The sequence below is a fragment of the Oncorhynchus mykiss genome, chromosome 13 (genome assembly GCF_057628025.1).
Source record: "Oncorhynchus mykiss isolate SJ-2025 chromosome 13, ASM5762802v1, whole genome shotgun sequence".
NCBI lineage: Eukaryota > Metazoa > Chordata > Actinopteri > Salmoniformes > Salmonidae > Oncorhynchus > Oncorhynchus mykiss.
In genome coordinates, this window is record NC_143034.1 from 41,779,718 (window position 1) to 41,792,789 (window position 13,072).

The 13,072-nt window shown below is 38.4% G+C and overlaps 2 protein-coding genes across 2 annotated transcripts; both read right to left on the reverse strand.

Annotated features, from left to right (window-relative positions):
* Positions 1 to 306: 306 nt before the first annotated feature.
* LOC149978887 (interferon alpha-1-like) lies at positions 307 to 4,450 on the reverse strand. Its single transcript, XM_090194345.1, has 6 exons — positions 4,391 to 4,450; positions 4,146 to 4,220; positions 3,963 to 4,049; positions 3,682 to 3,831; positions 3,345 to 3,434; positions 307 to 402 (listed from the first exon to the last, which is right to left on the reverse strand). The coding sequence occupies exons 1-6, from the start codon at positions 4,448 to 4,450 to the stop codon at positions 307 to 309; spliced, it is 558 nt and encodes a 185-aa protein (XP_090050471.1).
* Positions 4,451 to 8,876: 4,426 nt separating this feature from the next.
* Positions 8,877 to 12,682, reverse strand: LOC149978888 (interferon alpha-7-like). Its single transcript, XM_090194306.1, has 5 exons — positions 11,465 to 12,682; positions 11,282 to 11,368; positions 11,001 to 11,150; positions 10,664 to 10,753; positions 8,877 to 10,569 (listed from the first exon to the last, which is right to left on the reverse strand). The coding sequence occupies exons 1-5, from the start codon at positions 11,588 to 11,590 to the stop codon at positions 10,462 to 10,464; spliced, it is 561 nt and encodes a 186-aa protein (XP_090050432.1). The 5' UTR covers positions 11,591 to 12,682; the 3' UTR covers positions 8,877 to 10,461.
* Positions 12,683 to 13,072: the final 390 nt, after the last annotated feature.

The window sequence follows — 13,072 nt, forward strand, 5'->3', positions numbered from 1 at the left end:
TGGTTCATTGACCGTTTTGGTATTGTTTAAAGAGCAGACTGCTCCTTTAAAAAGTCAGTCTATAAACAAATGAATGCATGAAACAATGAAAGGATGAATGACTGAATATATAAACGAATTAATAAAAATGATGAGAGAATAATTATTTGATTTTATTATAAAGGAACAACTTCATAGCCTTCACATGTTTATAAATAAATCATTCAGTCAGTAAATATATCAGCTGTCAATCTATTAGCCGGGATCAGAAACATGTCACATGTCTCCAATGATGATTATGTGGTTTTCCAACAGACCTCTTCTTCCTCATGGCTTGACTCTGCTGTCGAGGAATTTCTTGAACTGCACCAGGTTGTCGCGAACCTCCACTCGCGTGATCTCCCATGCGCATGCGCTATGTTCCTGGAGAGCACACAATATATATATATATTTTATGTCTTCACTCAACTCAACCACAGCAGGTGCGCTGCCAAGGCGTCCTATGACACCACAAAGGCGCTTGGAAGTTCCCAGTTTCATATGTGATTTGTGGCAGCAAAATGCATCCTATTTGTGGTGATTTACAATTTGCTCAGATTCATTTAGCCTCTATTCGAGAGCATTTGATATTGGACCCACCCAGTGGCGACCGGTTTTCCAACCGTACCCCACCTGTTTTGAGCCCCATATGTTTAACTACAACAAAAAAAGTTTAGCCACAACAGCAGAAAAATTACATTTGTTTAACTTTTTTTTGTTGTTGCCTGTTTTACTTGCTATTTTGGCATCAATAAGTTTCACATATCAGTTTGTAAACAATGTAGAAAAACAACAACAATCATTGAGTTAATAAAGCTGCATACAAAAATGGTCTCTTTTTTGCTTTCTTGAGTAATCGAATATTTTTAGCTCGTTCATTGTCTGCTTATATGCCCCGTTTTTTAATCCTTCGGTTCTGACTTGGTGTACAGGGAAAACACTGTGAAGAAGGTTGAATGATTCCCTTGATAAGCCCCAATTTTCAACGGGTGACTCTTAATTATGCTATTGTGAAATGAATCTTGAAAAACGTAAAGACAGTGAACAGTTTTCGTACATGTCTATGCAAAGAATTACATTGGAGCAATGCATTTCATGATAACAGAATACACTGTGCACTTTTGCATTCTATTCGGCGAATATTACTCCTAATACGTTATTGATTGTGGAACACAATTTCATAGATGGGTTGGAAGCGTAGAATTAGCAATTCTAATAATGTAATAGTATCTCCATGGTTGGAACGGAAGTTGTATAGGTGCTCAAAGTACACTGTTCAAAACAGGCCAGCCCTGTCCAAACCAGGCCAGCCCTGTCCAGTGATAAAACACACTTAATTGAAAAAAAGCATTTGAATATATCTACATTTTGAGAAGATACATTTGACTTGTTTTAATGGCTTTCCTTTATGGATTAGTAGGCTGGCTATAGGACTAATTGTACTGCCATCCGTGCATATGTCCTGAGCATGTTTAATACAAATCTTAATGTCCGCTATGGGGGTGCCACAAGGTTAAATTCTTGGGCTGACTCTTTTCTATGAATATATCAATGATGTAGCTCTTGCTGCTGATGATTCTCTGATCCACCTCTACGCAGACGACACCATTCTGTAGACATCTAGTCCTTGTTTGGACACTGTGCTAACAAACCTCCAAACGAGCTTCAACGCCATACAACACTCATTCCGTGGCCTCCAACTGCTTTTAATTGCTAGTAAAACTAAGTGCATGCTCTTCCATCGATTGCTGCCGCACCCTCTTGCATTAATAGCAACACGACTCTGGACGGTTTTGACTTAGAATATGTGAAACAACTACAAATACCTAGGTGTCTGGTTAGCCTGTAAACTCTCCTTCCAGACTCACATTAAGCATCTCCAACCCCAAATTAAATCTAGAATCGGCGTCCTACTTCACAAAAAAGCCTCCATCACCCATGCTACCAAACATACCCTCGTAAAACTGACAATCCTACCAATCCTTGACTTCGGCGATGTCATTTACTAAATATCCTCCTACACTCTACTTAGCAAACTGGATGTAGTCTATCATCGCGCCATCCGTTTTGTCACCAAAGCCCCATATACTACCCACCGCTGCGACCTGTATGCTCTCTCTGGCTGGCCCTCACTACATATTCGTTGCCAAACCCACTGGCTCCAGGTTATCTATACGTTTTTGCTAGGTAAAGTCCCGCCTTATTCCAAATCAGTGGTCACCATAGCAACACCCACCCTTAGCACGCCCTCCAGCAGGTATATGCAGGTATATTTCACTGGCCATCCGCAAAGCCAACACTTGCTTTAGCCGCCATTCCTTCCAGTTCTCTGCTGCCAATGACTGGAATTAATTGCACAAATCACTGAAGCTGGAGACACATGTCTCCCTCTCTAACTTTAAGCATCAGCTGTCAGAGCAGCTTACCGATCACTGCAGCTGTACACAGCCAATCTGTAAATAGCAAACCAAACTACCTCATCCCCATATTATTACTTACCCTCTTGCTCTTTTGCACCCCAGTATGTCCACTTGCACATCATCATCTGCACGTCTATCACTCCATTGTTAATGCTAAATTGTAATAATTTTGCCTCTATGGCCTGTTTATTGTCTTATCTCCCATACTCTTCTACATTTGCACACACTGCACATAGATTTTTCTATTGTGTTATTGACTGTACGTTTGTTTATGTGTAACTCTGTGTTGTTGCTTTTGTCGCACTGCTTTGCTTTATCTTGGCAGTGTCGCAGTTGTAAATGATAATTTGTTCTGAACTGGCCTACCTGGTTAAATAAAGGTGAAATAGAAAATAACTACATAAAATCACACCTTGGACTTGGATACAGAATGAGCACTGAGATTACCAATATTTAAAAGTATTTTTTATTTTATTAACTTAACATTTGATGAAGAGCAACAAAAGGCACGATTTTCAAATAGATAAATAGATTCATAAATAGGCCTACATCAATAAATAACCTTGATAAATAAATACATAAATAAATACATGTATGATATTGCTGTTTGACATTGCACATTGCATGATTGTAGAATAGAAGGCTTTAAAAATCAAGCACAATTGTAAAACACATTAGTAAAAAAAGATCTGCAAGTTCAAATTCATGTTCTGTTGGACCACAGAAGGCTGTCAGAGTTGTGTTTCAGAATGAATTCTAGGGTGTACAGGAGTTCTTTTCGAACCACTTCCCAGGCGCAGTAACTGAAATTCTGTGTAAAAAAAAAAAAAATTGTTAGGGCAATATTATCCTATGTAGAGATATTATCAAAACAAAGTGTCTATTTGTTTTCAACCTATATCCTACCTTTTCTTTTAAAACTGCTGCAATGTTCCCAAAGTATGTCTTCAGGCCCTCTGCCCTGATGGGATAATCACTTGTATCCACACTGCTCATCTGCCAGAAAGGAGGAAAGAGGCAGGCGATGAATAATAATTAAAATGCATCCATTATAGTGCATTTGCTTGTACCCTACTTTTTATTTTATGACTGCCGCGATGTTCCTAAAGTAGGTATTCAGCATCTTTGCCCTGACTAGATAACCACACTCCCCATCATCTGACACAAGAATAAAATAATTCAAATGTCACCATACCACACTTAAACAGTTAAGCTATCTGTATTGGCCTAGGTAGGTACTCACACACTCGCTCTCTTCAATCTGACGGTAGATAATGTTCTGAAAATACTCCAACTTCTGTTGGTCCCACATTGTCGGCAGTTCGTCAGTTCCGAACAATGTGTCGATGTTCTTCAATGTCTCATAAATAGCCTTAGCAGCACTGCTGCTCAACTGAAACGGACAACAACAATAATTCCAATTAACATAAATGGCCGTGTAAAGTGTTCTACTTTCTAATCCTAACGGTTGCAAATACTCTTTCATGCTGTAAAGAACTCTTGAATATGCTCGCTTGCCCTTACCTGTGGCGCCCCGGAGGTTGCAAATGAGGTGGCTGGGAATGCCATGAAGACATTCTCCTGCAGGCACTCCAGAGGAAAATGACCGCCCTGAAAGAAGGAGAAAACACATTTTTCATGTTGAGCTATTCAGTTAAACATAGTTGGATAATACATCTCAAGTCAAAAGTAATTTATAAAATCTACCATGTCTCTCAGTAGGTTGTGGGTTGTTCGCAGCAGCTGTCCTTGTAGCTGGCAAGGCATGGGCATCGAGAAAACCTGCGCGAGGCAGAGGAAGGCGCTCATCCAAGTGATAGTCTGAATTGCCATTCTTATGGTAGTTAGATGATCTGCAACAGATGGTCATTGTTAGTTGAATATAATCCTGAAAATAATTAATTAATTGAAGCCCGAAGCAATGATCAAATGATAGCATGTTGTTGACTTACCTGTTGCCAGTATATTGCAAATTTCCTCCAGTCAGAATTTGGTTTGTGTTCTGATCCCATATCTGCGGATTATCTTAAATAGTGAGGATTGAATGGATGTACAAAAAGTGAAAGGGTGTCTCGCTAAATTAAGAGTTGAAATGAATGAATTTGGGAAAGTTTTGCCAAGTGAACCGCAAGACCGGATTTCTCTTTTCGTGTGCTCCACTTCCCTCTCATCATGTTTCGAGTTTTCCTTTATAGGAGGAACATTTTCCTAAGTAGGTTAAAAAAAGAACTCATAGAGAGAGAGAGAGAGAGAGCGAGAGAGAGAGAGAATAGAGAGAGAGAGAGAGAGAGAGAGAGAGATAATCGACCCCTTAATTTTACAATGCGTGCAGTAGACCTCTTTATGTCTTTATAAACACCAATATTTATCTAATAGCACTTTTATGAACTAAGGGAAGACCTACTACAATGTTTGTTTTTTAATCACAAACCTGCTATTAGCATGTTTGTGTGTTTCTCACTCTATGTGACACGCGTTCGTGCGTGTGAATGTGACAGAGGGAGTGAGAGATGATGATTTAAAATGGATCTCGTTCTGTTTGCATCTTCTGTCGTTAATCCCATTCATGTCGATACATTCGAATGAAACTGTTGATAATAACTGATGATTAAATAGAAATCATCCAGCATTTGATGACGTCTGTATCTGAATAATCAGGCTAACATTACCATTTGACTATTTATTACTTACGAGAGACTAAATAAACCAATGTGCTAATTAATGTGTTTTGATAACATTGTCGTGGGTTTAGTAGAAAAATACCTAATTCCTAATAACACTATTTTTCATCGTCTTGGATATGCTTAGTTAAAGGGGCAATTTCTGCGAATGCTACATTTAATGTAGGACTTTTAACTGAATGATACACAGGCTACCCATTGACTCTTGGATAATATATAACTTTTAAAGGCACAATGAGCTCAGTTCACGTGTCTTATCCTCAACAGAACCCAAAATGTACTTTTTTATTACATTGTTTGAGACAATATACATCTAAACAAACACTGTATAGCTTAAAAATGTATTTGAAACTATAATGTTGATCTTTTGGATGGTCATTACTTGAATCAATAGCTCTCTGACAGCGGTTACTTTTCTCGACCCACATCCCTCATTTCCCAGAATAGTGGTTGAGTGACCACTATGGTGTTTAATTTAACTGTAGATTGCCTATAAACAAATGAATGCATGAGACTGAATGGATGAATAAATGGATGACTGAATATATAAATGAATGGAAAAAAACTATATGATAATAGATGCATGTATTATGTCATTTAATAGTGTTATAATACATAAATACAAAGCCTTCACATATAAACATATCAGTCAGTCAGTAAAAATATCATCCATCTATCTATTAGCCAGCCTCAAGGACATGTCACATGTCTCCAATGATGATTATGAGGTTGTCTAACATACCGCTTCTTCCTCACCGCTTGACTCTGCAGTCGACTTCGTCACAGTTTGACCATGGTGTCAAGGAATTTTTAAAACTGCACCAGTTTGTAGCGAAGCTCCTCTCCCACGATCTCACATGCTCATGCGCTTTTTTACTGGAGCGCATACAAGACATGCATTTTTTTCAGTCAACTCAACCACAGCAGGTGCTGCGCCAACGCATCCGACGACACACAAAAAAACGGCGCTTGAAGTTCCAAGTTTCAGCGAAATTCCTCCGATTTGTGGTGATCTAGAACTTTTCCTCTGATTAATTTAGCCTATTTTCGAGTGCATTTGATATTGGAAACCTTCTGTATCAAGATTGTGTTCAGCTTGTTGAAATACGTTTTCAGAGACCCTTTGCCTGAAGTCACTGACACTCCATCTCCAGAGGATGCTCCAACTCCAAACCCGACCTGAAGACAATAGAAAATGGTTGTGAGTGAATAAATAAATAAAGACCTGTGCTAATTATTGTCTGCCCCCCAAATATAACTTAGGCTACAAGATGCGGGATCATACTTACGCATCCCTCCAATTTCTTAACTTAACTAGGTCATCTGTTTTTGAACAGGTTCAGTGTTTCTTTGTTCCATGTGACAAGAGTCAGGCTGTTAAATAATTGGGCCATATACTCCAAAGCCTCTAATGCATTCACAGAGACGTCCTCGCCCTGTATGAAAGAAAACAACGTTTTAGGCATTAGGATGTCTCATAAATTCCATGGTTAAACTTCCAATTTATCATTTTGAAATGGAAAAACATCAAACTCTCTAGTTGATTCTATCCAAATCTTGCTACATGATACACTTCAGTATCTTACCTGTGTGTTCTTGTAAACATGCTCTGGAAACATGCGCTCGACTTTTCTTTACGGAAACAGAACTGGAAATTGTCCACCCTGAAATAAAGTCATATCAATATCAAACACTGAACTGTATTGGAATAGTATCCATAAATGAAACATTGTGGTACAGAGAGTGAAGGCATTGGTTATATAAAACGTCCTATAATAAAATAAAATAAATTGAGGTCTAATAATGAGATATATTGAGTATCAAATTTTGCACATCAAATAGTGGACAGGTGCAAAAATAACGCACTAGTGCATGAATTGCGTCCACATGCACAGTTCAGATGCTGCCGTGTATAAGCAGAACAGAACAGAGTCAGGTAGATACTCAACCATTTAAAGGCTAGCATGAATATTTGAATTTTTCGTCGTTCGGGGAGACTAGCAGACCTGCAAGAATAAACCACTTTACCAATGTGTTGTGATAACATTATCGTAGGTAAAACACGTAGGTAAAACACGGTACAGCTTCCAAATGTAGTTCAAACTAGCCCATAACTTTAATCTCGTAGATGGACATTCCTTTCATCCTTAGTTCTTTGACAATGATTACTTTTCTCCAATCCACAGCTATTGAGAAAAATAGTGGTTCATTGACCGTTTTGGTATTGTTTAAAGAGCAGACTGCTCCTTTAAAAAGTCAGTCTATAAACAAATGAATGCATGAAACAATGAAAGGATGAATGACTGAATATATAAACGAATTAATAAAAATGATGAGAGAATAATTATTTGATTTTATTATAAAGGAACAACTTCATAGCCTTCACATGTTTATAAATAAATCATTCAGTCAGTAAATATATCAGCTGTCAATCTATTAGCCGGGATCAGAAACATGTCACATGTCTCCAATGATGATTATGTGGTTTTCCAACAGACCTCTTCTTCCTCATGGCTTGACTCTGCTGTCGAGGAATTTCTTGAACTGCACCAGGTTGTCGCGAACCTCCACTCGCGTGATCTCCCATGCGCATGCGCTATGTTCCTGGAGAGCACACAATATATATATATATTTTATGTCTTCACTCAACTCAACCACAGCAGGTGCGCTGCCAAGGCGTCCTATGACACCACAAAGGCGCTTGGAAGTTCCCAGTTTCATATGTGATTTGTGGCAGCAAAATGCATCCTATTTGTGGTGATTTACAATTTGCTCAGATTCATTTAGCCTCTATTCGAGAGCATTTGATATTGGACCCACCCAGTGGCGACCGGTTTTCCAACCGTACCCCACCTGTTTTGAGCCCCATATGTTTAACTACAACAAAAAAAGTTTAGCCACAACAGCAGAAAAATTACATTTGTTAAACTTTTTTTTGTTGTTGCCTGTTTTACTTGCTATTTTGGCATCAATAAGTTTCACATATCAGTTTGTAAACAATGTAGAAAAACAACAACAATCATTGAGTTAATAAAGCTGCATACAAAAATGGTCTCTTTTTTGCTTTCTTGAGTAATCGAATATTTTTAGATCGTTCATTGTCTGCTTATATGCCCCGTTTTTTAATCCTTCGGTTCTGACTTGGTGTACAGGGAAAACACTGTGAAGAAGGTTGAATGATTCCCTTGATAAGCCCCAATTTTCAACGGGTGACTCTTAATTATGCTATTGTGAAATGAATCATGAAAAACGTAAAGACAGTGAACAGTTTTCGTACATGTCTATGCAAAGAATTACATTGGAGCAATGCATTTCATGATAACAGAATACACTGTGCACTTTTGCATTCTATTCGGCGAATATTACTCCTAATACGTTATTGATTGTGGAACACAATTTCATAGATGGGTTGGAAGCGTAGAATTAGCAATTCTAATAATGTAATAGTATCTCCATGGTTGGAACGGAAGTTGTATAGGTGCTCAAAGTACACTGTTCAAAACAGGCCAGCCCTGTCCAAACCAGGCCAGCCCTGTCCAGTGATAAAACACACTTAATTGAAAAAAAGCATTTGAATATATCTACATTTTGAGAAGATACATTTGACTTGTTTTAATGGCTTTCCTTTATGGATTAGTAGGCTGGCTATAGGACTAATTGTACTGCCATCCGTGCATATGTCCTGAGCATGTTTAATACAAATCTTAATGTCCGCTATGGGGTGCCACAAGGTTCAATTCTTGGGCTGACTCTTTTCTATGAATATATCAATGATGTAGCTCTTGCTGCTGATGATTCTCTGATCCACCTCTACGCAGACGACACCATTCTGTAGACATCTAGTCCTTGTTTGGACACTGTGCTAACAAACCTCCAAACGAGCTTCAACGCCATACAACACTCATTCCGTGGCCTCCAACTGCTTTTAATTGCTAGTAAAACTAAGTGCATGCTCTTCCATCGATTGCTGCCGCACCCTCTTGCATTAATAGCAACACGACTCTGGACGGTTTTGACTTAGAATATGTGAAACAACTACAAATACCTAGGTGTCTGGTTAGCCTGTAAACTCTCCTTCCAGACTCACATTAAGCATCTCCAACCCAAAATTAAATCTAGAATCGGCGTCCTACTTCACAACAAAGCCTCCATCACCCATGCTACCAAACATACCCTCGTAAAACTGACAATCCTACCAATCCTTGACTTCGGCGATGTCATTTACTAAATATCCTCCTACACTCTACTTAGCAAACTGGATGTAGTCTATCATCGCGCCATCCGTTTTGTCACCAAAGCCCCATATACTACCCACCGCTGCGACCTGTATGCTCTCTCTGGCTGGCCCTCACTACATATTCGTTGCCAAACCCACTGGCTCCAGGTTATCTATACGTTTTTGCTAGGTAAAGTCCCGCCTTATTCCAAATCAGTGGTCACCATAGCAACACCCACCCTTAGCACGCCCTCCAGCAGGTATATGCAGGTATATTTCACTGGCCATCCGCAAAGCCAACACTTGCTTTAGCCGCCATTCCTTCCAGTTCTCTGCTGCCAATGACTGGAATTAATTGCACAAATCACTGAAGCTGGAGACACATGTCTCCCTCTCTAACTTTAAGCATCAGCTGTCAGAGCAGCTTACCGATCACTGCAGCTGTACACAGCCAATCTGTAAATAGCAAACCAAACTACCTCATCCCCATATTATTACTTACCCTCTTGCTCTTTTGCACCCCAGTATGTCCACTTGCACATCATCATCTGCACGTCTATCACTCCATTGTTAATGCTAAATTGTAATAATTTTGCCTCTATGGCCTGTTTATTGTCTTATCTCCCATACTCTTCTACATTTGCACACACTGCACATAGATTTTTCTATTGTGTTATTGACTGTACGTTTGTTTATGTGTAACTCTGTGTTGTTGCTTTTGTCGCACTGCTTTGCTTTATCTTGGCAGTGTCGCAGTTGTAAATGATAATTTGTTCTGAACTGGCCTACCTGGTTAAATAAAGGTGAAATAGAAAATAACTACATAAAATCACACCTTGGACTTGGATACAGAATGAGCACTGAGATTACCAATATTTAAAAGTATTTTTTATTTTATTAACTTAACATTTGATGAAGAGCAACAAAAGGCACGATTTTCAAATAGATAAATAGATTCATAAATAGGCCTACATCAATAAATAACCTTGATAAATAAATACATAAATAAATACATGTATGATATTGCTGTTTGACATTGCACATTGCATGATTGTAGAATAGAAGGCTTTAAAAATCAAGCACAATTGTAAAACACATTAGTAAAAAAAGATCTGCAAGTTCAAATTCATGTTCTGTTGGACCACAGAAGGCTGTCAGAGTTGTGTTTCAGAATGAATTCTAGGGTGTACAGGAGTTCTTTTCGAACCACTTCCCAGGCGCAGTAACTGAAATTCTGTGAAAATAAAAATAAATTGTTAGGGCAATATTATCCTATGTAGAGATATTATCAAAACAAAGTGTCTATTTGTTTTCAACCTATATCCTACCTTTTCTTTTAAAACTGCTGCAATGTTCCCAAAGTATGTCTTCAGGCCCTCTGCCCTGATGGGATAATCACTTGTATCCACACTGCTCATCTGCCAGAAAGGAGGAAAGAGGCAGGCGATGAATAATAATTAAAATGCATCCATTATAGTGCATTTGCTTGTACCCTACTTTTTATTTTATGACTGCCGCGATGTTCCTAAAGTAGGTATTCAGCATCTTTGCCCTGACTAGATAACCACACTCTCCATCATCTGACACAAGAATAAAATAATTCAAATGTCACCATACCACACTTAAACAGTTAAGCTATCTGTATTGGCCTAGGTAGGTACTCACACACTCGCTCTCTTCAATCTGACGGTAGATAATGTTCTGAAAATACTCCAACTTTTGTTGGTCCCACATTGTCGGCAGTTCGTCAGTTCCGAACAATGTGTCGATGTTCTTCAATGTCTCATAAATAGCCTTAGCAGCACTGCTGCTCAACTGAAACGGACAACAACAATAATTTCAATTAACATAAGTGGCCGTGTAAAGTGTTCTACTTTCTAATCCTAACGGTTGCAAATACTCTTTCATGCTGTAAAGAACTCTTGAATATGCTCGCTTGCCCTTACCTGTGGCGCCCCGGAGGTTGCAAATGAGGTGGCTGGGAATGCCATGAAGACATTCTCCTGCAGGCACTCCAGAGGAAAATGACCGCCCTGAAAGAAGGAGAAAACACATTTTTCATGTTGAGCTATTCAGTTAAACATAGTTGGATAATACATCTCAAGTCAAAAGTAATTTATAAAATCTACCATGTCTCTCAGTAGGTTGTGGGTTGTTCGCAGCAGCTGTCCTTGTAGCTGGCAAGGCATGGGCATCGAGAAAACCTGCGCGAGGCAGAGGAAGGCGCTCATCCAAGTGATAGTCTGAATTGCCATTCTTATGGTAGTTAGATGATCTGCAACAGATGGTCATTGTTAGTTGAATATAATCCTGAAAATAATTAATTAATTGAAGCCCGAAGCAATGATCAAATGATAGCATGTTGTTGACTTACCTGTTGCCAGTATATTGCAAATTTCCTCCAGTCAGAATTTGGTTTGTGTTCTGATCCCATATCTGCGGATTATCTTAAATAGTGAGGATTGAATGGATGTACAAAAAGTGAAAGGGTGTCTCGCTAAATTAAGAGTTGAAATGAATGAATTTGGGAAAGTTTTGCCAAGTGAACCGCAAGACCGGATTTCTCTTTTCGTGTGCTCCACTTCCCTCTCATCATGTTTCGAGTTTTCCTTCATAGGAGGAACATTTTCCAAAGTAGGTTAAAAAAAGAACTCATAGAGAGAGAGAGAGCGAGAGAGAGAGAGAATAGAGAGAGAGAGAGAGAGAGAGAGATAATCGACCCCTTAACTTTACAATGCGTGCAGTAGACCTCTTTATGTCTTTATAAACACCAATATTTATCTAATAGCACTTTTATGAACTAAGGGAAGACCTACTACAATGTTTGTTTTTTAATCACAAACCTGCTATTAGCATGTTTGTGTGTTTCTCACTCTATGTGACACGCGTTCGTGCGTGTGAATGTGACAGAGGGAGTGAGAGATGATGATTTAAAATGGATCTCGTTCTGTTTGCATCTTCTGTCGTTAATCCCATTCATGTCGATACATTCGAATGAAACTGTTGATAATAACTGATGATTAAATAGAAATCATCCAGCATTTGATGACGTCTGTATCTGAATAATCAGGCTAACATTACCATTTGACTATTTATTACTTACGAGAGACTAAATAAACCAATGTGCTAATTAATGTGTTTTGATAACATTGTCGTGGGTTTAGTAGAAAAATACCTAATTCCTAATAACACTATTTTTCATCGTCTTGGATATGCTTAGTTAAAGGGGCAATTTCTGCGAATGCTACATTTAATTTAGGACTTTTAACTGAATGATACACAGGCTACCCATTGACTCTTGGATAATATATAACTTTTAAAGGCACAATGAGCTCAGTTCACGTGTCTTATCCTCAACAGAACCCAAAATGTACTTTTTTATTACATTGTTTGAGACAATATACATCTAAACAAACACTGTATAGCTTAAAAATGTATTTGAAACTATAATGTTGATCTTTTGGATGGTCATTACTTGAATCAATAGCTCTCTGACAGCGGTTACTTTTCTCGACCCACATCCCTCATTTCCCAGAATAGTGGTTGAGTGACCACTATGGTGTTTAATTTAACTGTAGATTGCCTATAAACAAATGAATGCATGAGACTGAATGGATGAATAAATGGATGACTGAATATATAAATGAATGGAAAAAAACTATATGATAATAGATGCATGTATTATGTCATTTAATAGTGTTATAATACATAAATACAAAGCCTTCACATATAAACAA

Coding starts and splice junctions, on each gene's coding strand:
- LOC149978888 (XM_090194306.1), bottom strand. CDS start 11,590: ATGGCAATTCAGACTATCACTTGGATGAGCGCCTTCCTCTGCCTCGCG. Junction 11,369..11,464: donor ACAACCTACTGAGAGACATG/GTAGATTTTATA, acceptor TCCTTCTTTCAG/GGCGGTCATTTTCCTCTGGA. Junction 10,570..10,663: donor CAGCAGTTTTAAAAGAAAAG/GTAGGATATAGG, acceptor TTATTTTCACAG/AATTTCAGTTACTGCGCCTG.
- LOC149978887 (XM_090194345.1), bottom strand. CDS start 4,450: ATGGGATCAGAACACAAACCAAATTCTGACTGGAGGAAATTTGCAATA. Junction 4,221..4,390: donor TTGCAATATACTGGCAACAG/GTAAGTCAACAA, acceptor TGCCTCGCGCAG/GTTTTCTCGATGCCCATGCC. Junction 3,832..3,962: donor CAACCTCCGGGGCGCCACAG/GTAAGGGCAAGC, acceptor TGTCCGTTTCAG/TTGAGCAGCAGTGCTGCTAA.